General features: G+C 44.1%; 1 protein-coding gene across 1 annotated transcript; it reads left to right on the top strand.

Moving 5' to 3' along the window:
- Positions 1-230: 230 nt before the first annotated feature.
- Positions 231-23,992, top strand: tmtops3a (teleost multiple tissue opsin 3a). Its single transcript, XM_069193715.1, has 4 exons — positions 231-916; positions 8,668-8,996; positions 19,513-19,746; positions 23,310-23,992. Exons 1-4 carry the CDS (start codon positions 538-540, stop codon positions 23,532-23,534), a joined length of 1,167 nt encoding a protein of 388 aa, XP_069049816.1. The 5' UTR covers positions 231-537; the 3' UTR covers positions 23,535-23,992.
- Positions 23,993-25,728: the final 1,736 nt, after the last annotated feature.

Below are 25,728 nucleotides of genomic sequence, written 5' to 3' on the forward strand. Positions count from 1 at the left end.
ATTGAACATTTAACTGAACTGCAACCTTAAAAATCCTTCACCGGCATTCTGCTGGCGCTCTTATCTCATACATACAGGTACTATTTAATGCATTTTATGCTAAAGATATATTGAAAGTCTCCTGAAACTCCCCTTTGTCGTTGAGAAACACAAGTTCTTCTTTGCTCAGGGCTTCTAACCGTATCAAACAAGGGGCTCCCACACTCCTGACGCAATCTGCCCGTATCCGGCGGCTTATTGTAATCAACCATCTAAATAAACGCCGAAGTGAGAGAATGGGCTTGAGCTCTCTTTCATTAGCAGGCATTCGCTAACCCACCCGCGTTACGTGCAGGTGTTTTTTTTAGCAGCATGAGAGAAACTAACTCCAGGAGTTGGAAGAGAAGCAGAGAATGAGCGAGTGGGCTGCAGAGCACACGCGCACCAGCCGGAGCGCCTCCGTGCACACGCGTGTGTAATTGTGTGTGTGTGTACGAGCGTCTCCCTTTCCTTCCCCCAGCCCCGTTGCCCGCCCGGCTCTCGCGAACCGCAGCTGACATGGTCGTCCCGCGGGGGGCTCTGAACTTCAGCACCAGTGACAGCCCCGTGCTCATCCTGACCGCCAACACCAGCTCGCGGGCCGGCCTGGCGCCCGAGGAGCCGCCGACCCTGAGCCGGGCTGGCCACACGGTGGTGGCCGTCTTCCTGGGACTGATTTTCGTGCTGGGGTTCCTGAACAACCTGCTGGTCCTCGTCATCTTCGCCAAGTTTGAGGCGGTCCGGACTCCGATCAACCTGATTCTGCTGAACATCAGCGCCAGCGACATGCTGGTGTGCGTGTTCGGGACCCCCTTCAGCTTCGCCGCCAGCCTCCGCGGCAGGTGGCTCATTGGGCACCAGGGCTGCAAGTGGTACGGGTTCGCCAATTCACTCTTCGGTAAGCTCACTTTAATTCGCTGACGGGTTGTGCCCGCGCAGCCCGTTTGCATTTAAAAAAAAATCAACGGTTTCGTGTGTAAGAGGTTACCACTGCGCTGGCAGAACGGGGCAGAAAGTTTCGGGCAGACTTGCAGACTTGGCCGAAGTGCAACGCGATGAATATTACCAGCCAATTAGTTCCAACGCTGCGGAGGCTCTGAAAAGTCCGTGCGTAAAGAGAGGTAACACTTTGTGTACTTTAATTACTAGATTATGACCCTTTTTTCCTTTAAAAAAATCTTAAATTGTTCTATCTTTATAAAGATACATATATTGGCAAATCCTCGCTCCTGCCCTGATGGGGTTTGTTCTTGATTGAGGGTTCGCATGAGTCAGACCTCAGTCCGACAGATTAAGCGACCCCGCCAGTTCGTTTCGCCCGACTCTCTGCGGGGAAATGCGCTTCAGGTGAAGACAAAAATAAGTGCTACAAAATTAGCTACTGCAGATGAAGTTCGGGAGATACTGCACCGTGCCTGCGATTTCCTCGATCGAGGCTTTGCGATCGTATCCCGCGCTCACGCCGAGTTTAATTAACTTTCAGGAGAGCTGGGTTTATCCTCTCACCCGAGGAGTTACGGGCGGGCGACGCAAGTGAGCGGTGCGTTATAGTCCCCATCTGCGGGGTCTCATGTTTGTTTGTTTTTTATCCTGATGCTTCTGGCAAAACAAAAAAAGAGTAAATATTTACCACGTACAGTAAATCACTTCAAATCACTCAATCTGGATAGCGCTCTCACGCTACTCTGGTGAAGAGAATTACATCTGACTCCCGCCAGACATCAGAGTCTGTCTCCACGGGGGTCCCGAAATCTCTGAGCTGCGAAGATTTTTTTTTTGAATTCTGAAGCGCCTTGTCCCCTTGAGGCGCGCGCTCACCCCGGGCTTCAGTTCCCAGCTCGTGCACGGCCGAGCGCCCTGCTGCACCTGAGACCCCAACTCCACCACCACCCCCCAGTCCCCAAGGCGTTTTTTTTCCCCTCAAACTCTCACCACTGGTCCTTTCCAACTTGGCGATTTGCGCTCGAAATCAGGAGGCAGCTGAAAGCAGGCTGTCAGCCTGAAGATCAGACACGGCGGGGAGAGGAGAGGTGGCAGCGAGGGCAAGGCAGACCGGCCATCAGAAAGCCACTTCTTCCTGGTAAGGGACGAGGCAGCTGACGGTGTGTTTTTGGCTGGACAGCATGCCAGGCCACTGCAAGGCGCACACGCACAATTCAGTGACCACAGACACACGCACAAAACCGAACTGCCTATTACACCCAATGCTGGGGAGAAAAAACAACAATAAGAAAGAATGACATGCAAGCTCCACGCAGAAGGTTCACCGTGCCAGGCGCTAAGAGCTCTGAAAAGGGGGCGGGACTGAGCTTGCTGAGATATTTAAATCGTGGGAAGTGACAATTGACAGAAAGAAATGCAAAGATAATCCGCACAGTGCATAGAGGGAGGAAAGAATGACAGTTTTGGCATTTAGGGTGCAGACTCGTCAAGTCTAGACTAGACAGCACTGGACTGTCTGCTAAATACACGCAATAGAATGAACAGTGCAGGGGCCGGCGCTGACAGGGACAGCCGAACCTGCGTGGCAAGCAGGCAGGACTCACCCTGTAGCCCGACCACTACTCCCAGTACCTCCTGTTCCTCTGATGGAGCGCCCCATTGCTACCGTAGTATACTGTGGAAAAGGACAGTGAGATCAGCAGAGCAGGGGGGGCTTGGTCGATCTGGATGAACACAGGCAGAGACCTTGTGCTGTACAAAAACAGGTGAAGCTCAGGAAAAGAGGAAAATTTACAGGGAGGGGAGCGATATCTATGGAGCAGCCTGTCAGTCGGAGCGAGCACGAGGTTCCCTTTGTCTTTCCAGCTGAAGGAGCCCAAAATGATGGCTCCCCGCTAATGATGCAGAGCTGAGAGCCAGGGCGCCCCGCTTTGTACCCTGTGAGTCCTGCGTGTGCGTCTGCAGCGGGGGGGGGGGGAGATGGGGGCCAGGTTGAGCCAGGCAGCACAACACGAAAGCAGAAACAACATGTGGCAATCCGGAGTGTAAAAAGTCAGGAAACTGACAGAAATGACAGGATCTGTAGCGCTGAGATTACAACATCAAGCATCTCACACAGAGGGAGAGAGATGAGAGAGAGAGTGCATGAAATAGTGCCTCAGCAGCGCTATGCAAAAAAGGGTGATTCTTTAGGTTTTTGCTTCATCTAGGCAATCTCAAATTGTACTAAAGGTCCGTTTCTTTATAATCCTGAGACGTGAGATGCAGGCTTTCCTGAGGCAGCTGTGTATCTTAATAAGGCTGCCTTTAGCAGGAGAGAATCTCCACCACTACAAGCCAGTCATGTGGAAGAGGGTTCTGTGGACTATTTTGTAGCCATTGTTAATTAAGAAGCGACTTTTTTGCTTATTAAAAAACAGGATGTAAGACCCAGAGCTCACCTTTGGAAAATATGAAATATCAAGAAGCACACCAACCTCCAGATATACAAACCTTCAGTTAATTGAATTTAATGTAATTTACTGGATTCTATGTATGTATTATTAATGAGAGTCAGGCTGCTGACCAAGACGTTGGACATTCTACTGTGTTTTGAAAAATAAAGTTAGACTGCTTTTATATTCTGAGAGAATGCTTCACACTCCTTTCTTTTTATAATTCCTGGTCCTACGAATCCAGAGCAGAGAGTGTGTTTCGTACATCTGTGGATTTTTATGTTGTTTTTTTTTGTTTTTGGTATCATTTTAAATATTGTGATTTTTGTGAACAATTTCTAATTCTCCAAAAACCATCAAAAGAATGGAACTGAAGACGGAATGCCAAAAATAGCCCAGTTTATCTTAGAGATATGTGTGTGAATTATGTGAGATATCCAGCTAAGTTTTGCCATTACTGTATTATACATCCCACCAGACACATAGCCTATTAGCTTTTCTTAGGAGTTTATTACAAGACTTTTAATTGTCTAGTAAAGCAATTCTTGCTCAATATTAATTAAGACACAAAATATTTCTCAAACATTGTCCAAACATGCAAACTACATTTTCCATAATGTTTACCCTGACTAAGAGGGGGTGAGTGTACTTGAAAATTAATTTGAAATGTCAAGATGTCCATGAATGTTTTGTTTTACTAAGCTCATTGAAGAAGAATGCGAGATGTAATCCCAATTCTTATAAGGGACTTCTTGCTAAATCTTTAAACCAGTGATAGCTGGCACATCACAGTAGCCAGTTATCACTAGCTCTTGGAAAGAATGATCATTCAGTGCTAAGAGCTGTTCTGGAGGATTTGATCAAGAGTGGGTGGTTGCAACATGCACCAGATAATCACCTACATTGATTATCACATGGGACAGCGTAGACAGAAAATACTTCTGCCTTCCCTCTTCTCAGTCTTTTCAATGCTCGGAAAAATAAAACACATTTTTTCTTATTTCTCAAAAAGGAATCAGATTGCACTGTTGAGCAGAATGTCTGTTGATTACAGCTCATGCTGGTTTTAGTTTGCAGCAACAGTGATTAATGCATTTTGTTTTAAACATAGAACGTAAATATTTCCACATGTGGGATATCACAGATCATGTTTTCTGAAAAAAATGTAAATGGACAATTTTCTGTGATGACAAATATGCCATGTATTTATTACCTATATAGTAACTCCATTACACAGCATTCATTAACTCCCTTGGTGTAAATTCTGAACCCCAGCTAGGTCTTAATTTCCACTCTGGTAGAGGGTAGAGAAATAAACAGGAAATGCGGAATATGCATTTTTCCCAAGCCCACATGTCAACAGAAGCCGTTTGTTCACCGTTTTGAGTAGCGCAGCAGCAAAGCTATTTTACTAATGAGTGCAAATGTCTCTGCAGAACCAGAATTAAACAATGAGCTGTAGCCCTGTTAATTACAGTATATACTGGACATTACTAACCACACACATACTGTATACAAGTATACATCCATGTGTTATCGGTGGAATCTTACAACTTCGTATTAAGAGTCTGTCAAACTAATTTCTCTGTAGTGATTAGAATGCAGAAGCTGTTATTTACAGTGGGGTTTCCTAGCTAGATACTGCTTCAGGCTGCCGAGTGTCCTTGTCTTTTTCCTGTTTGCAGGCTGGAACAAAGCACCTACAATATCACAGCATGACTGCTGTTCAAGAGGATTGTGTCTAGAGGAAAGGAAAAAAATAACACCCAGTTTTGTTAATTTAATTAACTGATATTTCCTCTGTGGACTGTTCAAATGTTCTGAGCTCTAGAAAGTGGCAGGATGCAGAGTGAGATTAAATTATCTGACTAGGTGTTTGCATGGCACAGTGCTCAGAACGTCCTGAACCTGCTTGTGAACAAGTGTTAATAACCGAATGAAGAACATGATCTCTGGCAAACATCACTGTATCATTTGCAAAAGCGTCTTTTATACTCATTGTGCTGAACCTGAGTGAAGGAAAGGGGTTTAATGAGCATATTGCAATCAGCATTTATTTCCTGATCTCGTGAGTTCATGGTGGGCGTTGGTCACTTCATTTGTAAATGTGTAGTCTGCACTGGGCTTTAGCGACACCAGTCAGGGTTCAGGTGTTGTAAAAAAAAAGTTGTTAAAAAAGAGCACTTCAATCCTGTCTTCTGTAGAGACCGAATGAAGATCTGAAACCCATCTTCTGACTATGCGATGAGGAGTGACAGTTTCCAATGTGGTCAAAAATAACATCTGTTTTGACCATCTCTACTTCACAGCATGGACAGAAAATAGTTGTGTTCTTTCTATTGCAAGTCTGCAAAACTGTAACAATTTGTTTTAAGGCCAAAATAATGACTTACGTACAGTTAACTCGCAGAATACTGGGCTTTCGTGAGCTGCTGGATCTGAAGCAGATATTCTGAACAGTTCTGCTGAAATGTCCTTATTTTCTGTGAAACTACATTAGATCTATTGCATTGTTTTGTAGCTTTATTTTTTTCACATCATAACGTATTCACCTGCCTGCTTTCAATGTTGTTAAGGCTCTGTGTTGCGACAGTACTGTTTGCTGAAGTGCAGTAATTGCTTCAAGTGGAAACTGGAGCAGTCAAGGGCATCTCTTGAATTTCCTCGCTGTGGCATCTCAGGGATTAATTGAAGGAGAGCTGACATTCCTAGCAGAGCAAAAGGCTGCAAAGGGATGGAAGTGAAACAGGCTTATGAAGGCATCCTTTTACACGTTCCATGGCAATGTCCTGCTTTTCTGAAGCCCATTACAACACACACTCAGAAACAAATGCTACCTAGAGCATAGCAAAACAGGCATTACACTACACTGGGGTTTGCTGAAGAGAGCTGCAGCCGATTCCTGTGACTTTGAACAACATCGGCTGTGGATTTGTAATGGAAAGACTTGTGCTAGAAAGGAAATCGCCCTTGAACTGAGGGATGAAGAACTAACAGACTCTTAAGTAAATGAAAGCCAAAAGAAAAATAGAAAAGGTAAACCCAGGGAATCCAGCTTTGTGTTAGCTAATTTTAAAACGGCACGGATTTTCCACACATTCGTCATCGGGAATCCTGGTAGGAGTTGCAGCAATTTAGAATATATTCCGGCAGTAAAGGGCTTCAGACGGGACGCCAGTCCATTGCAGGGCACACACACGCACAGGCAATTTAAACCAACAACGAAACCAACTAATCTAGCCACCAGATCTTTCAGACGTCTGGGGAAACTGGAGCCCCCCCAAGAAAACCCACATGGACCCGGGCAGAACATGCAGGGTCCCCACAGAAGTCTCCCCAGTCCATAACTAACTCAAAGGCAGTATCACTCGCTACCACTCCACTGTGCTGGATAGGAGGATGTTTGCTGAGTCTGGGTCACTGTTTTCCAAAGTGTTTCCACTGTTTTTCTTCACCTCTCATTCCAAATGTTTCCTCCCAGGAGGCACAGCTGTGGTCAGGGATGTCTAAACGGAGAAAGACCCTTCTCTGCTGGCCTCTGGTGCTGGTTCTCATTCAGAAACGTACTGTATGTGTGATTTCCTGGTGGGTCTCTACCCTTTTGTAGAGGACACACGTTTTAGATGGGGTGTAAATATATCAAAAGAACACACAAGAACATACAATAAGTATAATGTCAATGAATTTATTTTGTTACTTAGTGTTAATAACTGGTCAGAGGAATTTGGGACTGCAGTTTCCCTTTAAAAATTCAGCTGAAGATAATATTCATTGATATACAGAACATGCAGGCACAAATATTTGACAGCCTTGATTTTAAAGCAGATAGGTAAAGCCAGGTGACAGTACTGAATAATATATTTTCATTTTCCTTCTCTTTTGCCAGTACTACGTTTTGGATGTTGTTGATGATCAGTGTTTAAATTAGTGGTCTCTCACCTTCCTCCTGGAGAGCATTAATTGGCCAATTTCTAAATGTGGAACAGTTTCAATGTGATCACTTAAGCATGTGATTAGTGAAATAAGTAGAGATCATTTGGGACTAAAATTGAAATACACTTCGGCCCTCAAGGACAGGAGGCTCCTAATTTGAACAGATAACTTGCTTAACTCATCAATAATTTACAATTTTACAAACAGGTGATAAGACTGATTTTTCCAGGTCCAAGGTTAGACACCCCTGGCGCACAGTCCTGACACTTACTACCTATTAAAGATTAGATGTAAGCATGCTTAATGGAAAAAATAATAAAGTGAAGAAAATAATAAGCAGCTTACAGGGAGGCCACAGAAAATAATAAATTATTTTCTTTAAAGGAGTAGTGCACAATTCTGGAGAGCCACAGGGATTTCTTCTGGTTTTCTTCTCACCTAAACCCTTAATTGACTAATTGGACTCATTAGTGACTAAACTGGACAAGCTGAAGCCTCTCCTTGTTCCTGCGAAGACTTTAGATTAGAACAGACCTGTAAACCCTGCTGGACAGCAGCCCTGAGGACCAGAGCTGGGTTCCTCTGCTTCAGAAAGAGACCCTCAGGGACACAGCTTCTCACTACAAGGATCAGCCCGCCAGGTGAGAGCACTGTGAAAAGGTCATAAAAAACCATCCTTCAGTGAGTGGCTCAAACTGCCAGCCGGGCTGATGTCTGACTCTGAGGCGCTGTTTCTGAAGATGCCTCACAGCGCCTTACGATTCTCAAACTCAAAAGGGGACAAAAACAGGGGCATGAATCTTTAATAAAGACAGCAACCTAATTATCTATCATATGGAGCAGCTAATGAAAGACATAGTTAAAAGAGAGCTTAAAAGCGAAATTATACAACGACCTAAATGAAACAAACCGCTTTCATGAAACAAAGCCAGAATCAGAACAGGCAGTGAATTCCAATGAAACCAGAGGCTTTCGTAGTCCTGGCACCAAAGGGCCAGCAGCAAATGTAAAATCTGGTGAAGACTGATAAAGAGAATTTCTGAATAGATAGCACACTGTCTAGCACACTGAACTGAGGTCCACTTTGAGCTTACGATCTCCAGTGATTGAGAGCAGCTACGTTGTGATATTAAAATGAAAAATGCATTAAATATAATGAAAGTTGCAGATGGGAAAGTTCTACTCTGCATGTCCTCCTCCTGCCCCCGTGTCTCACCCCCGTTCCTTCCCTCACTGTGTGGACATCGACAGGGGGACGTGTGCGAGGACGTGTCGTCTGGACCGCGGACAGGGCCTGTGTTCCTCACATGCTGCCCCCTCTGTCCCCTCCCCTGCACAGGAATCGTGTCTCTGGTGTCTCTGTCCCTCCTGTCCTACGAGCGCTATGTCACTGTGCTGCGCTCCACCAAGGCTGACGTGAGAGACTACCGGAAGGCCTGGCTCTGCATCGCTGGCTCCTGGCTCTACTCCCTGGTCTGGACCCTCCCCCCCTTCCTGGGCTGGAGCAGCTACGGGCCGGAGGGTCCCGGGACCACCTGCTCGGTGCAGTGGCACCTTCGCTCCCTCAGCAACGTGTCCTACGTGGTCTGCCTGTTCGTCTTCTGCCTGCTGCTGCCCCTGATGCTCATGGTGTTCTGCTACAGCAAGATCCTCATTGCCATCCGAGGGGTAAGCTTGGCGGGTTTCCAGCCCCTGCAGTGCGTGACACATGAGCAGCGCGCGACCAGCTGATTCAGCACACTGAGGTCAGGTTCCCTGCAACGCAGTGCACATGCGAGCATGCGAGTGCTCGCCACTACCGCTGCAACAGTGAGAAATGAGAGATGATTCTGTTAAAGAAGTATGCTGTCAGACACTGGACGTATAGATAGGCTTGTGCAACATGCCTTTCAAGCTTTCCTTATAACTGCAGCTCTCTCCTTCCATTCTGCCGCAGGCAGTTCTTTCGAGGAAGAGATCCGCTTTGTCTCCCCAGTTTCAAAGCTGTCTTTCATGCCCCTTGCAGTATCCTTTTTAGCCATTAATGACTAATGGTATAGGGTGTTGAGGTTTTTCAATCAAATCTAATCTCGTAGTGGCTCCTTCCCAGCAAATATTTACAAACAAACATGTCAATAACAAATTGCTGTAGGGCACGGTGTGGGTTATTTGCACAATTTGTGGATCCGGTTTTACAAAAGGCTTGACTGGTAGATGTAATGTTGTACGCATTCATAATCTCCATGCACTGGTTCTCCAGTCAGATCAATCACAAGCTCATTTCATCGAAAAGCTGAATGAAGACTTTCTGATGATGCAGCAATGGGCATTTAGCAGCTATTCAAAATTCTCTGTGGGCAGCTCATTTTGAATGAGTAATCTTTTGGCTTGCCTAGCAGACTGGAATGTGTGTATCTGTTTTCTGTTTTCACAGAAGATTGTTTTGGAAATATGAAACATAACGGCTCCGGTTTTTGAAATTCAGACTCAGTTGGAAAAGGCAATAAGCCGAATACATATTCTGCCCAGGCTCTGCATATGGAGCAGAAATTACCCACGTCTCAAACCAAGGAGCTCCGGAGTAACCCACAGCTGTATGCAAATGCCAAGGTAGTTAGGGAAGGAACAAAAAAAACATCAACAACAAAAAGAAAGGAGAGACACTTTAAAAAATATTCTCTTTGCATCATGTCACACTTGATCTGACTCTAGACTTGCAGCTTATTTTTTTAACTTTTCTGTTAATCAAGCGCTATGAGCACACCCCTCAATGCCACATGAGATAGGCCTGCTGCCGATTCGATTGTGCTACAGCAGTGATGGAGACCCTCTGTGTTTATTTGTGGACATGGTAAACAGGAGAGCCTTCTGCATTCCCATGATCCCCTGGCTGTTTGTATCAATTTCATACCTGTATGCTTGCGAGATCAGAGCCCAGCACACTCCTGCTTACTGTGTCCAGATATAAACACCGTGGGGGTTCGAAGACTGCTAGCGATATATTGCACTTGAAGTGCAGCGAGTCCTTCACCCCTGCTGTTCTTGCACATTAAAGAGGATTTTAGATAGAGCTGCCAACACAGCTGCAGCATAATAATCTATAAAAACCTATTAGGCACCACTTCCCTAAACAATGCTGATCAGCTATACACTTGGGATCAGCATTCTCTGAGAGCCATCCACAGACACACACTTAGTCTCTCTGGAGTTCAGGCATGCATTCATAGCTTCCCAGCACAGTGTATGTTCCTGAAGTGTTTGCCTGTCTTGGTGGGTTGAAGATAATAGAAAAGCCCCTATCTTGCCCAACAAGGACATGGAAAGAATTTGTTTAAGAATCTTGTTTTCTAAACCACAACACCTTTTCGCCAGCTAATTTCCCTGGAGATTATGTAGCTCTGTTCGCTACAGCTTGCAGACTGATTTGCTGGTCCTGCTGAGATTTTGACATCTGCCTCTCTTCCAGCAGCTCCTATCTGGAATATGGCATTCTTGTTCCTTCATTTCTCTCCCTGGCAAATCCCTGATATAGCCTTGTCAGCAGGAAAGAAACGGGCAACAAAAATTGGGAAAATAGAAGCTTGAAAACATTGACCTACCCATAATACATTTTTGTAAATATTCTGAAGTTTTCATATGCATTTATTGTTAGGCACATGAAAGTTATGGATCATTTAGGGCAATGGATCCCAAGGCTCTTTAAATAATTAAAAAGATGTCTTCACTCATTTTTCACATATAATGCAATGTTGGCAATATTCTACCAGTGTGCAACAAAATTAATAAAACATACAAATGCTGTTCTATATTTTTGCTTGTCAGCAGTATTTAGGGAGCTATCCCAATACTGATTTGCAAGTTTAATAAAACAGTTTTGGTTCTTTTTCTGTTGATTTAAAATAAAAGAAAGCTCTTCAATAAAATGTTCCCAGCTGGTTTAAAAAAAAAAAACACCGCTGAGATACAATCTGCCAGCTGTGTGTAAATCAAAAACGAAATTATTTTTAAAGAATGGAAGTTCACTTGCAAACCCGACCTGCCTGTGACCACCTCCCATCTCTGAAGAAGAGAGGTGGCTGCCAGGGTGCCCCACGACGTAAACGAATTGAGATTAAATCTAGCGGAGAGCACCCTGAGGGTCAGGTGGAACAGTGCGCGTTGAGCCTTTTAAAGAACCGCATTAACATTAACATCTATAAGCCTGAATTCAAACTGATGACAAGACAACAGCAGCTTTGTGGTGGAGGAAGCCTCATGTTTGTTTTCACTGCTCCAGGGCCCTCTGACCAGCAGAAGACAACCAACCCCCCCAAAAATTGGTGTGTTCTGTGTTTAAGGACAGGGGCGCCCTGTCCTGGGCCTGGAGGCCCACTCACCTGCTGATGTTTGTTTCAGCCCAGCTTAATTATGGAATTGAACCCTTAATTGAACTCTTGAAAACCTGACAATAAGTCAATTAGATGTAGTAAACGCGATGGATTCTCACATACAGTCTAGTCTACCTTGAGTCACTGTGATCACATTTTTGAATATTCCGACCAATGTGACTTAAAGATTGCAAAATCACAAGATTGATCTCTTCTTGCCCAAGCGAACCTCTATTAATGTATTAATATCTAATTCATACATTTAATAAATAATTCATCAAATGAATCAATTAATAAAGTTGATGGAATACTTGGAAATACTAGTGGAGCTAGTATTAGTGCTAGCTAGGTACAGTAACACGTACATACATCATTGTCCCTCGACGTGCCTAAGTCTACTGCACAGCACTGTATGTTTATATAAACTCTGACAGCACCACATATGCACCCATATGCATCACATTTACTCTCTCCAGGCGTTTAATTACACCTAATGGTAGCACAGGAAACTGGCTACTGTCATAAGGAATCCAGTCTTTTCCAGTCATTTACCTGTGGGGTTCAAAGTGAAAGCAGGTGGGGGCTGCCTTCCCAAAATGCTATTAGTGCAAAAAATGGCAGTCTCATGTGCCCAAATGAGCCATTAAACATGGATTTCAAGACATTCAAAAGACTCTAGCATGAAACTCCTGCATGACATTTTGCTGGATGGCTTTTCTGGGTATCATAATTAAGCTTATCCAGCAGATACTATCAAATATGATACCACAGCAGCATGCAAGCACATGGACAAAATAACTAAACCGCTCCAACATTTAGTTAACTTTTGCGATGGAAATAATGACGCTCTTGAAATCAACAACAACAACAAAAAAAGAAACCTCTGTCTCTTTTTTGCACTTTTATCTTCTTTTTCTGCCAATGGTGTGACAATAACTCATCAAGAGTTACCCTCCAGCTGGTAGAGAAAGCCTCGTTGCAGGGACAAAAAAACATTTTATCCCCGGTTTTCGTTTTATTTAAAGACAACAGAAAGAGCCTTTAAGTTGAAAATGAGAGTGACAGCAGGAGACCAGCAAAGTCTATATTTACTTCTTCCTTCCACTGGTCTCTCTCTGTGGAAATAAAACAGGAATCCGTTCCAGGGAGGCAGGTTAAATGTTCAGCAGGTTAGTAACCCTCTCAGATTCGTGACTCATCTTCGCCTGTGAAAGATTACATAACGTGAGCAAAATGAAAGAATATTTAATTAGAATCCCAATCTGTGGCCAGGCAGCGTTCATTTCTTGCCCTGTTTCATGAATGAATCATTGGAGTATTTTTAGAATCTGGAACGTGTCTGTTACTATTGGTGACTGTTACTGTTGTGTAAGCGTCTCATTTCCTACAGGAGGTTTTCAGCTCATCCGAGGGAAAGGTCTAATACAACTGCTTTCGTTCTAAGCAAGCAGCCCAGCTGCTGGCTGGTCTCTAAAGGTTTTTTTCTACGCAGGCGTTAATTTGTGCTTTATTTTAAAACTGATGAAATTCACACCTGAAGTGGATGTTAGAAAAATAAATTCAATGGATGCTATATTTTCATTAAATGCTAAATAACAAATTTAACAAAATTTAACAAAATAAATTAACAAACAAAATTAAATAACTATTTTTTTTCACTCTGTACTGCCACTGTAGCCTCTGCACACAATTAAATATCAGACAGCAAATATAAACAATTCTCTTCCCGAAGGAAAAAAAAACAAATCTTTTCTCTTTCAAGTTTAGGGTCCAGAAAATCTTTGCTTCACTTTTTTAAGGGATACTCCCTGTTAAAACATCCTGAGCCTTATATTAACTCTGTAATATCCATTCTAACTTATTGAGATTTGAGTGTGGTACTGCATCAGTGTGAGCTGGCACAAAGGAACAGGTAAAGGTTAACTCAATGCTGAAAAGCAGATAGAAAGAAATAACACACAGTTTGGGCTTTTTAGCCTTCTTATACTCTAATAAAGCCTGCCTATTTATCGTTGTTTGTATTTAACAAGCGCTAACAGCTCTAAATTTATCTAATTTTGTCTAAGATTCCACACATGAGTTATTCGTACTGTTTTTGAACTCTCAACTTTTTGAAAATGCACTTTGTAGAAAAGCATGTTTAAATGTCATGCGTCAGTCCATGGCTCTTTGATCTCAGCATGTCAAGGTTTCTGGTGTATCAACACTTCCTTCCTGCTTCCATAGATGAGGCTGCACACTGCTAAGCAGGTTTAACTGTGGAGTCCTGTGTTTCCATAGGAAGAAGCTATAGATGGTTTGAGCTTTGCGGAAACAAACCTGAACAGGACACTTGTTGATCTGTAATGTCCCCACACAAAGACATTCAGACAAAAGCCAAGAAAGACTAACTGTCTGAGACAGTGGCTGAGATGCACCCAGGCAAGTCAGACTCACTGGGTTGATTTTGCCTCAAGAACCCTCGCTGTTCATCAAGGACATCAGACACTAGAAGAGAGACATTATACATAATCATATCATTCAGAGATCCATGTTAACACTGAATTATTATGTGTCTTCACATGCAGCAAAACACTCTTTTTGCTTGCTGCCACATTCTTTGTGTCCCAATCTGGTGAAGTCTGATGACAGCTCTGTGCATCAGGGCTGCAAGCTGCAAATTTATTTTTAGTCACAAGGTACTGAAAATGCCATTATGAAATTTTTATGAAAATCGAATGGCTTTTTTTATTACCTTCGATCACATACTGCTGTTCTTCATGACTTTCTGTTTTCATGTCGGAAATGAAAAGGCAGATCAGACTGAAAGGAAGGAGCTGAGCCAAACTCAGAAAAGTAGGGCTGCAGCAGCAGGGTGTGCGCTGTGTTTCTGCTGTTGGGAAACAACGAATAAACAAATCGCTAGGTAAAAAAAAAAGAACAATGAAGTACTTTAGTATTCACAAGATGAGAGGTGCTACAAGCACCCAGCTCTCCCAGGAACCATGGGAAAAGCTCACCAGCAGAGCCATTTCACCAGCTGAAACACAGCAGACTCCACAGGGCCAAACAGGAGAGCTAGCCCTGACTGGAGGAACAATGTGCCGCTCACTGACCTCACTGCTACTTGAACTCTCTCGCACCTCTGACTCATTTCCTTGCTATGCTTGGGGAGTATTTTTATACACACTGTCTTTTCCCATGCTAGTGTACCCAGCCTATTAAGTCCTCAAGTGCTGACTGATTATTCCTCTAACAAAACAGGTTCTTTTTTCAAAGAAATAAAAAGGCATCTTTACGAACACCTCCCACACCACCTTCCTTCTCCCTCTGTCTCTCCAGCCCTACTCCAGCTGCTTCATGACAATTCTCCTGCTTACCGTTCCTTAATTCATTAGCCTGTGCTTGAAGCTGCCAGAATAAGGTATAAAAATAGTCATCTTAGGTTTCTTTGTGAAATTCTCTGTCTATTGTTTGTCAGCTTTTAAACGTGGCTTTTACTTATTTTCATTCCATTATTGCTTGTCCCTCACTGGAAATAGAAAGCAAATTTAAAATGGTCCTTTACATGCACAGGTGCTTGTGTAACAGGACACCTGTATTACCTACAAGTACATTACTAAGACAGCAGGCAAATGCCACATTACGCTACTTTAACAGTGTAAAATCATCTGTTACGTGAGCAATAATCTGAGGATTGCAAACTGATGCCTGTACATCAGTGATAAACTTTCCTGACCTGACACTCAGCCCTGAGCTCTCTCTTTGACTAGCACGATCATGCTAGTTTTTTCATCCTCTTCGAGTCTCAATCCTGAAATGAACACTCACACTTGCCTTACAGAATAATCACATTGTCTGCTGAAAATGCAGTCTTATATATATATATGCATTTTTAAATGCATATATCATTCATTCTTGCAGTTATTATCTTGCACCTTGGTTCTCGGTGCTTTCGTCTCGCAGATTCTATACACACGTATTCTGTGGAGAACCTTAGAACCTGATTCAGGGCGCTGGAGTTAAATCACACTCTGGAATATCTGGGGCACACGTCAGTTTAGGTACTGTAGAATTACATTCTATAAAAGGATAATAAATTGTCTTTTAAAATATTTCTAAAGCATTATGGAAGAAAGAAACTTCTTTTTATGAATAACCCTATTGTAAGGGTTAAGGGTGTGAGTCTTTGTTTCTTCCATAATGCTTTAGAAATTTTTAAAAAATATGATTTATTATCCTTTCCTATAGTGTAATTCTAGGGTTAGAGATCACACGCCATTTTACTGCAGAAGAGATTGGTTATAATCACATTCAGGCCCCTGTGTTAATACCTGAAAGACATAAAACATTTCTAAACGGCGTTTGTAACCCCTGATTTGAAGTGTTACTAAATACCAGTCACACAAGGAAAATATCCATCCCTGGAAGAACAATATGAAAGAGACATCAATAAGGCTGTACATATAGTAGCATGACTCAAAAAGGTCAGGCAGAAGCAAAGAGCAGAGTATACAATGACATTATATATTTTATTGGCTCATCTCCCTGCTGTTGCTTTGAAGGGGCTCACAGGGCATGCCCCCTGCTGTGACCCTTTCCCCAGAGGTATCACACACTTTCCCAGCTACCTTCCCCCCACTAGCAGAACCCCTGTCCACGGGCAGAACCGAGCACTAGTCACATTTTCCTATTACTCCACTTCAAAGTAAGCATTTCCATAAACCTTATCCCTACAACACAGGCAGGAACACATCCTCCCACGCCAGATGCAGACCCACCAGGCCCGCAGATGGAAATCACAAGACGATTGCAGGTTCAGCATCTAAATGAGTTTGGATAGTGAATCCCCCAAACACCAGAAATACCAATACCTGGCCAACAAAACATTCCTGCATTGCTTTTTAATGGAACGTTTGGATTTTTTAGGTCAACCATGGATTTCTGATTACAATAATAAACTGCAATAATAATAATAAAATACAATAATAATAATAATAATAATAATAATAATAATAATAATAATAATAATAATAATAATAATAAATAAATTAAAAATAGGAGTTCTCTGGTAGTCTTAATGATCACCTATGTTGCTTTATATATCACACTAATTGTGTGCCTAATTGGAAACAATTTTGTATACGGAAAACTAACACAGGAAAAACCTAAAAGAAATTCCTGCATTGGTGACAAGGGGACAGTGCGGGGGAAATATAGCAGCCCTGATTGTAGTTTAAACACCAAGACCTCTCGAACGGTCTCAAAGGAGAGAGGCTAATTGATAGGGAGCTTCAGTAACTAATTGACCTGAGGATCTCATCCAGCTGTTTCTTGAAGGGAGCAGTGGTCTAGGCTTGGGGAACATAGTTGGGCAGCTTGTTCAAGGCTCCCACCACTCTTTGCATACAGCACTGCCCTATTTTCTCATTTTTAAATACATACAGCAGTTTCTGCTAGTGGCCCCTAATTCCTGTTTTACTGCCGATTCGGAAGGCATCCACTGGGATGCTTCTGTCACCGTCTTTGAGGACAATAAAAACATGATTCAGGTGCCCTTGTACTTTTTCTTTCAAGACTAAACAGGTTTCATTCTTGCAGCCGATCACTGCAGACTATGTCTTAATGAGTCCATGGATGTGCAGTATTTTACAGTACAGCTGCTCCACTCTGCACTCTTGATTCCAGGGCAGCAATATCTTTTTCTGTGTCTTGGTGTCCGAAACTAAATACAGTATCGAATACAGACTCCCAGATGAGGTCTTACTAGTGCCTTGGACAGTTGAAACAGAACAGTACATTCTGTTTGCCTTTTTATTGCTTCCCTCACAGCATCTCAAAGAGGAAAATGAGATGTCTACACAAACACTTAAACCCCTCTCATAACACACGAAGATATGTCTGAATGAGAGACAATTCCTGATAGACCATCCACCTAATAGGAAAAACAAAAAAACAAAAGAGCCACAGGAAGCAATGAGCCACTCTTTGACCTGATGATGTCAGAGGTGAACGTCTGGGGGGAAGATAAGGTCAGGTGGTCGGGTCAGCACCACTGGACACAGTATTCAAATGCTAATCCACAGCCGGTCAGATTTGAGACCTACTCCAGTGGGAAACCAAAGCACATCATGCTGTACCTACAAGACGTTCTGTTACACAGCCTTCCATTTATTTTTAAAATCGAATCCTTAGATGAATGGAGATTTAAATAACTAGAGGTTGGGTGTAACATCAAACTGAAAAACACATCTCGGGGTTCGTTCCAGTGTGAAGCCCCAGTTTTCATCTCAGGATGCACAAAATGACATTATTGAAAGATTGCTATTAAGACTATTTAATTCTTTGAAATTGAATGAAATGGAAAGAGACCTCAGCTGCTATTGCCATGGTAAAAACGCCAGCTCACCCTCTGCTTCAATGTGCTCTTTAGCTCCTTCAGCACAGTGTAAATGTAATTCACTCTAAGATTGAAAGCCACGGTACTGTCCTGAGTTATCAATCACCTTAACTTTAACGAAATCTGCCAAAAGCTGATGACCCTGTAGATACCGAATACAAATTGGACTCCAGAAGGATAAAAAAGTCACTGCAGGCTCCCAGACCGGGATGAAATTGATGTCATTATTCAAACACAGTTGAAATCAGGCTTTAAAGTTAACTCCCATACTCAACACATCACTTTTAAAAAAAAGCAGACTGACCTTAATACTGCAAAAGGCTAATCAATTACCCTTTGATTTTGTTTGACACGTGAAATGTATATCATTTTGCACCAGAAAGTCTTCAGTCAATGAAGCTTTTAATTATGCAACAAGCAATTTACCAAAACAGAACACATTTAGTCTCTGCTACTATCTGTACTTTCAGATAACCATGTCTGGCAATCCTCTCACGTAAGTTTAAGAATTCCAAAGAGCTTGCTTATAAAACTCATTTTATTATAGAAAGTGCAAGCCCATCTGCACAGTTCCATTTTCCCTGTAATTAATAATAAATGACAGACACAATTGGACTTTTTAGTGATCTCTAATTAACGACTCTTTTACAGAAATGGTAAGACCTGAGGGCAGTCTCGCAGTGCTGGGGTCCTGGGTTCAATTCCAGACCTGGTGTGCTCTCTGTGTGGAGTCTGTGTATTCTCCCTGTGTTCTTATGGTCTCCTCCAGGTGCTCTGGTGTCCTTCCGCAGTCCAAAAGTATACTGACAGGATAACTAGCTTAACTCTACTGATTCACCATTAAGTTAGTTTGGCAAATTTATATTATCTCTTCAAATACCAAACACTGAGCATCTGAACATCTTTATTTCAGTGTTTTGTTATCCCCATATACAGTACAGTACAAGAAGATGTCACACTGTAAAATCGGAGTAAAAAGGTTAGGAATTGAAGGAGAGAATGGGAATGTCGCTGTCGAGAGAGGCGAAATGCAAAAAGGGTGGATTTCAAAGGGAGAAGGCAGTAGGAAAGCAAGCCAGGCTGATGGCAACTGTAATCTATGGACCCGAGACATCAGCATGTGCTGTGTTCTCACCCTGCAGTAATTCACCGAGCTGAAACGAGCAGTGATTTGTCATCTGTCTGCAGAAAGGCGTGAGGGCACCAGAAAAAAACATCTGAACCATCCGAGTGACATTGAAGGACCATTGAGAATTAGTTGATCCACAGAAACCATCTAGCGTATTGTGCGTAACAAAGAATGCCCTGGTTTTCCTCCTGTACCTGCAATACTGTTCATGTTTAAATGTCTTCAATGTATCAGGTGGAGATGTGCTTTAAACGAGCTGTTTTTTTCTAACTTGTGTGTTCTGCCCCATGCCCCTCTTACTGACAGCCCTGTCTCCCCGCGCTGCTGCAGGTGGCCAAGATTAACCTGACAACAGCGCAGCGGCGTGAGAACCACATCCTGGTCATGGTGGTGTCCATGGTCTCCTGCTACCTGCTGTGTTGGATGCCCTACGGGATCATGGCGCTCATCGCCACCTTTGGCAGGGCCAACCTTGTCACGCCCACAGCCAGCATCGTCCCCTCCATCCTGGCCAAGAGCAGCACTGTGTTCAACCCCATCATCTACATCCTCATGAACAACCAGGTGAGTCCCAGAGGGCACACCCCCAGTATCCCAGCAGCCCCTGCTGCTGACCATGACTTCGCTGCGGCAGATCTCTACGGTAGACCTGCAGTTTTAACCTGGATGGTTCCGTTTCCAATTTTACTCAGCTTTACCACGACTTTTACGGGTTGTTTCTAGTTGTTAAAAAACACACTCAGCTTCAAAGGAGTTTGATAACCCACAACCTCTGAAACTATATAGGTTGTGTGTGCTTACTTTTTAGGTTTGTTCTATGTTGTCTTTAAGCTTTATCATACAATTCCATTTTTCCATTAATTCACTGTGCCGTACTTTTACCTTGGTGCTGTGCAGAAATCATGAGTGAAAAAGGAAACAGCAGGAAAATGATTGAAATGAACAAAACACACAGACCAATGTGTCCCTAGCTCTGCATGCATCTGGAGGTACAGTCAATGTTTTTTCAGCGTCACACTGCTGGTTAGTGTTCTTAATCAGCAATACAAACACCACATACAGGCAAATGGGCCCTAGAGATTAGCTCTTTGAGGACAGGGACTGGGACTCACTGTATTTTGGCAATTAGAAACAGTTTTGGATGAGTCTGTCTAGGACTTCAGCGTGTCACAGTAGGCTTGGAGTCAATTATTAATGTAGCAGGAGTGACACCTGCACAGCACAATTTCATAGCTAATTTCAGTTCCATTATCACACAGGCAACCTGGAGGTGGGCAGCAGTCAAAATATAAATTACTAAAGCATAACACAAAGCCATCTTCTCCCCATCATCGTGGTGCTTCGCATCGATGTAATTATTTCTGTTTTGAAAATAGACAAAAGGCAAGCCTGGATGCAGCCCTCAGCTGTCTGTAGCACATGCAGGCCTTGTTGTGTAGATAATTAGACATGCCTCCTACTGGAGTGCAGCTGAAGTGCAGGTTGTTTTGACTCACTCTGCGTTATTGTTTCTGAATCCACATGCGCTCGTGCAAATGTGAATGTTAGAGAGGGGAGCCGTGTTTGAGGTTTACAAAGGAAGAAGTAAAGAAAGCTCCATGTTAAAGGGTAAAAAGACTTCATTTGTTATCTCAGAAGTCCTTGCAGGGTGAAATTAAAGATCACATACAGTATATAAACGATACACAGAGGTTTTTTGTTCCTTATTCATTAAAAAAAAAACGTAAGCCTTTGATAATTTATCTTCCTCTCACCTTTATTCTCACAAGACAAATGACATCTTAGCCGCGGTTACAGCCAATCAGCCTTTTGTTGAGACAGCTCATTAGAGGATTATATGCGTTAATATGTGGCCCCTGCAGAGAAGACCAAGCTGCTGGCTGTGAAGGCAGAAGCAAAAAGAAAGTGCTGTGAGCGCTCATTCTGAGATGAGAGTGTGAGAGAGAGCCGGGCTGCGAATCGATCACTTGCTGCTCGGCATTATGCACCGATTAAAAGGTTCAGAAATTTTTACTAATGTCATCAATCAAAAACAGGGTGGAGTTGTGCCAGTTGAGATAACAAGAAAGTGTATAACAACTGTCTACATGCATCTGCTGTGTTTGCTTTACTTGTGCCAAAGCTTTGTTTTGTTAAATGGGCTTCCTTCCTGCTATTGACATCTCCCCAGTCTCCCGGCACAATTCCTATAGTTGCAGCCAAAAAAAGGACATAATGCAGATAAAGGTATCAGCTTTGCCTACAGAGCCTAAGGCTGCAGGTTTGATTAAGGAGGACAGAACAACCATTTGTAAGCTTTCAGAAAGTTGGAACTGCATTATAAACCGAGCTGTAGAAACTGTTTGAGGGATTTGGTGCAGCTGTTGAAACTGAGCCAATGCTTTGATTGATTGGAAGGCCTATGATACGCAAAGGCATCCCCAGGGCTAATGAAAAAGCTTATCACAGGGCATAAGTGATTATATAAATTAATAAGAAAGGATCTGTGTTAGGCACAATGGCTATTTTTTAAGTCTAGCTAGCTTTCAGATGCTGACCACAGTTAAAACCACAGTTAAAACCAGAAGAGATATAAATAGTGTGTATACAGTGCTGAGAAAAAGTCTGTGAACACTCTAGTAGGTATTCTCACATATTTTACACCAAAGATGTAATTAGATATAAGTGAACATCTTAATAAAAGAGGAAAACACCCTCATTAAACATATAACACAAAAACATAACATTTAACTGGATTATTTAACAAAATGATCCAACAGTAAAAATCCTCATGTGAATAGGTATATGAACCCTAGATTCAGTAACTGGTCGCAGCTCCTTGAGCATCAAAGACTTCAACTGTATGTCTCCTGAAGCTGTTTCTCAGTCTCTTGCATCGGCTTTTGGGAAACTTGCTACATTCTTCCTCACAGAACCGCCTCAGGGTGGTGACATTGGAGGGCTTCCTTGCAGGAAGACATGACATTCCTGTGGGGTTCAGGTCTGGACTTTGACTCGGCCGATCGGGCTCAACGCCAGGAGGGCTGCCCGTGTGTTCAGGGTCGCTGTCCTGCTGCACGAGCCACTTAAAGCGCAGCTTCAGCTGACGGATGGATGGCCGGAAGTCTTCCTCTGGAATTTACTCCATTCGTGTTTCTGTCAACGGTGGGCGGCCGTCCAGTTCCTGCGACCTTAAGGCCACCCCAATCCGTGACACCCCACCGCTGTGCTGGACGGTTGGGAGCTGTGCTGGACGGTTGGCTTTTTCCCCTCACAACGCCTTTCTCATTATGGCCAATGGGAACTCTCCTCCAGGAGTCTTGTGCATTGTCCATTTGAGACGGATGGCAATGTCCCCTTTAGCCTGGATTGGCTTCTTCCTGGCTACCCTCCAATGAAAACCATTCCTGTTCAGTCTTTCCCCACGGCAGGCATGAACACTGGCATTAGCTGTAGATCAATCCAGCTGGCAGCTCCTACTCTATGGCCCTTGTGACGTCCTGTGTGGCTCTCCCCAAGAGGTCCTGTCCTGGGCGGAACCACCATGGGCTTGGATATTCTCCATTTCCCCCCTGTCTGTCTGACTGTGGACAGACGGGGTCTCTGATGTTTAGAAATGGTTTTCAAACCCTCTACAGACTGATGAGCATAAACTAGTCTTTTTCTGAGGTCCTCCGATATCTCCTTTGAGTGCGACATGGCAGGTTTCCACTAACCTGTCCTGAGCTGTATACAGGGTCGGGACAAGATATTGCAATTCATGTAAATATAAAGGGGGTTCACTGACCTTTATTTTGGCACTGTATGCAGTAGCACTCGAAACCACAGTACTTACATGGGCTCAGGAGAAAGAGGATGCAGGATCTGTACTCTGAAATGAAAAGGCTCTTTATTTGCACTCACCAGCTCAGCTCACAGCTCTACAAGTAGGCACAACAAGAAGATGCTGTACCAGATCCTCAAACTTCTCCAAGGTGACAGAGGGAGAAGCAAAACTAAAAAACGATAAGTCACCTTAGTGGAATAACTGAACCTAACTAACTAGTGAGCCAGATTCTGTTAGCCATTTTCAGATTTAGCTGTAACCCCTTCAGAAAGACAGACCCTGTGCCGCTGGCAGCTTGATTAACATCCCCGTGTCTCATCAGTTCTACAGGTGCTTCATTGCCTTTGTGAAGTGTGGCTCCGAGCCTCAGCCCGCCCACACCTGCACCGCCTCGCACCCCAGCGACGATCACCACGGCAACAGCATCCCCTTGTCCCTGCTGCCCCCCCGCCTGCCCTGCGGCCGTCTCAAGCCCCCCCCGACCGAGCTGTCCACCCTGCACCGGGACGGACGCCCCCTGGTTCTGTGGGCGCACTACTCCCCCTGACCCCCCGGAGGAACTGGCTCGGAGCGGATCTCGGCCAGAGCTGCGGACAGGCTGTCTCGGCATCCACAGGTCAGCTTGCAGGAAGCACCATGCTGCAGTCGGCCCAGACAGCCCCCTACACCTCCGCAGGAAGGCACTGTAGTGAACAGCTTGCAAAAGGGAAGACTGTGCATCACGTCCATCAAGTACTGGCGTGAGGTCTGACTGGTGGAACAGACTTTCATGTATCGTAAGACCATTGTAAGCTGCTAATTGTCATCAACATTTCCTAAAATTTCTATATTTCTACATTTTTTCAAACAAAAACCCGTGGCCGAAAGTCACACGTCGGCTGTGCGTTTTGATTTCAGGTTCATGTCCCAGCTGGACCACACAGCTGGGCTGACTGGGAAGTGTCAGTGAAATCCTGCCAGCAGAGCTATTTTTAATCATACAGAACCGCTGCAGCCATTATTAAAGTAAGCAGAAGGAAAGACAGAGATGAGGGTGACATTTTGGGCGAAACGGGACTAACCCGTGATTATACAAAGGGAAGCACATGAGAGAGAGGCACAGGCAGAGGTCAGCATTTCTGCCTCGTGGTGATGGGGCCCCCAGTTCGATTCCTGACCTGGGGTGCTGTCTGTGTGGAGTTTGCATGTTCTCCCCAGCTTCATGTGGGTTTCCTCCGGGTGCTCCGATTTCCTCCCACAATCCGAAGATATGCGGGCAGATTAATTGGCTTCTGGGGAAAACTAGCCCTGGTGTGAGTGTGTGTGGTGTGTGTCTGTGTTTGTGTCATGTCTAGGGGATATCCTGGCTTGCTCACGTTGCTTGCTGGGATAGGTTCCGACTGCCTTGTGATCCTGTACTGGATAAGGCGGTAGGAAAACGGACGGATCCCTCATCTCAGCGGGAATCTTGCAGAGGGGCTTCAGATGAAGTGGCGCCCTGCCGCCTGTTTTTAAGGTCACTGTCACTGGGCTCTAGTTTCCTGCAGTGCTGTGCTCAGCACCACCGCTCATGAAACAGCAACCCTTACTCCTTACGGCACCTGCAGCTCAAGGGCTCAAGGAGAACCTGTTTCCTTTCAGGTAGGACCACAGCCAGGTCACCTGGGTCATGAGCACCAAACTGGAACAAAGCTGGTCAGGTAGGACATCAAAACACCCCCCTCACCCACCACCACCCCCGTTTCCTTCATTTTAATGTCTCAGTCTTCTTCCGAGAGTGGATGCAGAGGACAAACCCACCCTGGTTTCACCACTTCTCTCTCTATGGGAACTACTAGAGTTCCCATAGTTCCCACGAAGTGCAGGTAGTAGCCTTGCTGAACACCCACATCCTTCGGCGCCTGAACCCAGTGTAAAAGTACTGCTGGAGGAATTCATCTCAGATGAACGGAGTATGAGCATCATGAGCTACAATTCCATCCGCTTTTACTAAAACGTGAAAGCAGCTGTTTTCTGAGGTGCTAATTAATAGCCCTCAGCTCCCAGCTTCCTTAATTATGTAATACACATGTATCCAGTACAGGAATGTGCTTGCACTGAGACGTTCTGCTGAGTAACTTCAGAACAAAATGACATACAGTTGCATTTCTTAACGCACACAGACGATGGCGCCGTTTCGCTATTTGCGGGACACGGCTCTCAACTTCCTTCACACAAGAAAAGTTTAGCGCTTCCCTAATGGATGCCGAAAACACATCCCGAAAGGAAGCACCTCTCATGGGAGAGCACGGCTGAGCTTATGACCCTGTGGCTTTACGAGTGACTCGATACCACCCGATTTCTCCAGAGCAAGACGACTCTCATAAAAGCAGTAACCAGCTCGGAAAGTCTCCAAGTATTCCTATAAAGCATCCTTAATCTCCCACAAGAGCGGTCACACGGGTAGCCCAGACAACTGCTGGTATTGTTCTTCGGACAAACAGCCCAGAAAACACGCAGGGCTCATTTGTTGCGGGCGCGAAGTCTAGTAATGACTCTGTGCAGGCGGCCGTGTGCTATTCCTTGGAGTTTATTTCCCGCTGCCGAGGAAGGATAAGATCTGTTTGCTGTACAACACAGAGACACCCCTCTAACCTTCACATACCTGCAGGATGTCGGTTCTTTCAAAACATAGAATTCCACGCAAATGAGGCGGGCGCTTTTCCTGCGGCGTTTTTGAAATGAACGCCTTTCAAGGCGCAAAATAGAACAAGGTTTGTTAC

This window comes from Lepisosteus oculatus, chromosome 8 (genome assembly GCF_040954835.1).
Source record: "Lepisosteus oculatus isolate fLepOcu1 chromosome 8, fLepOcu1.hap2, whole genome shotgun sequence".
Classification (NCBI taxonomy): domain Eukaryota; kingdom Metazoa; phylum Chordata; class Actinopteri; order Semionotiformes; family Lepisosteidae; genus Lepisosteus; species Lepisosteus oculatus.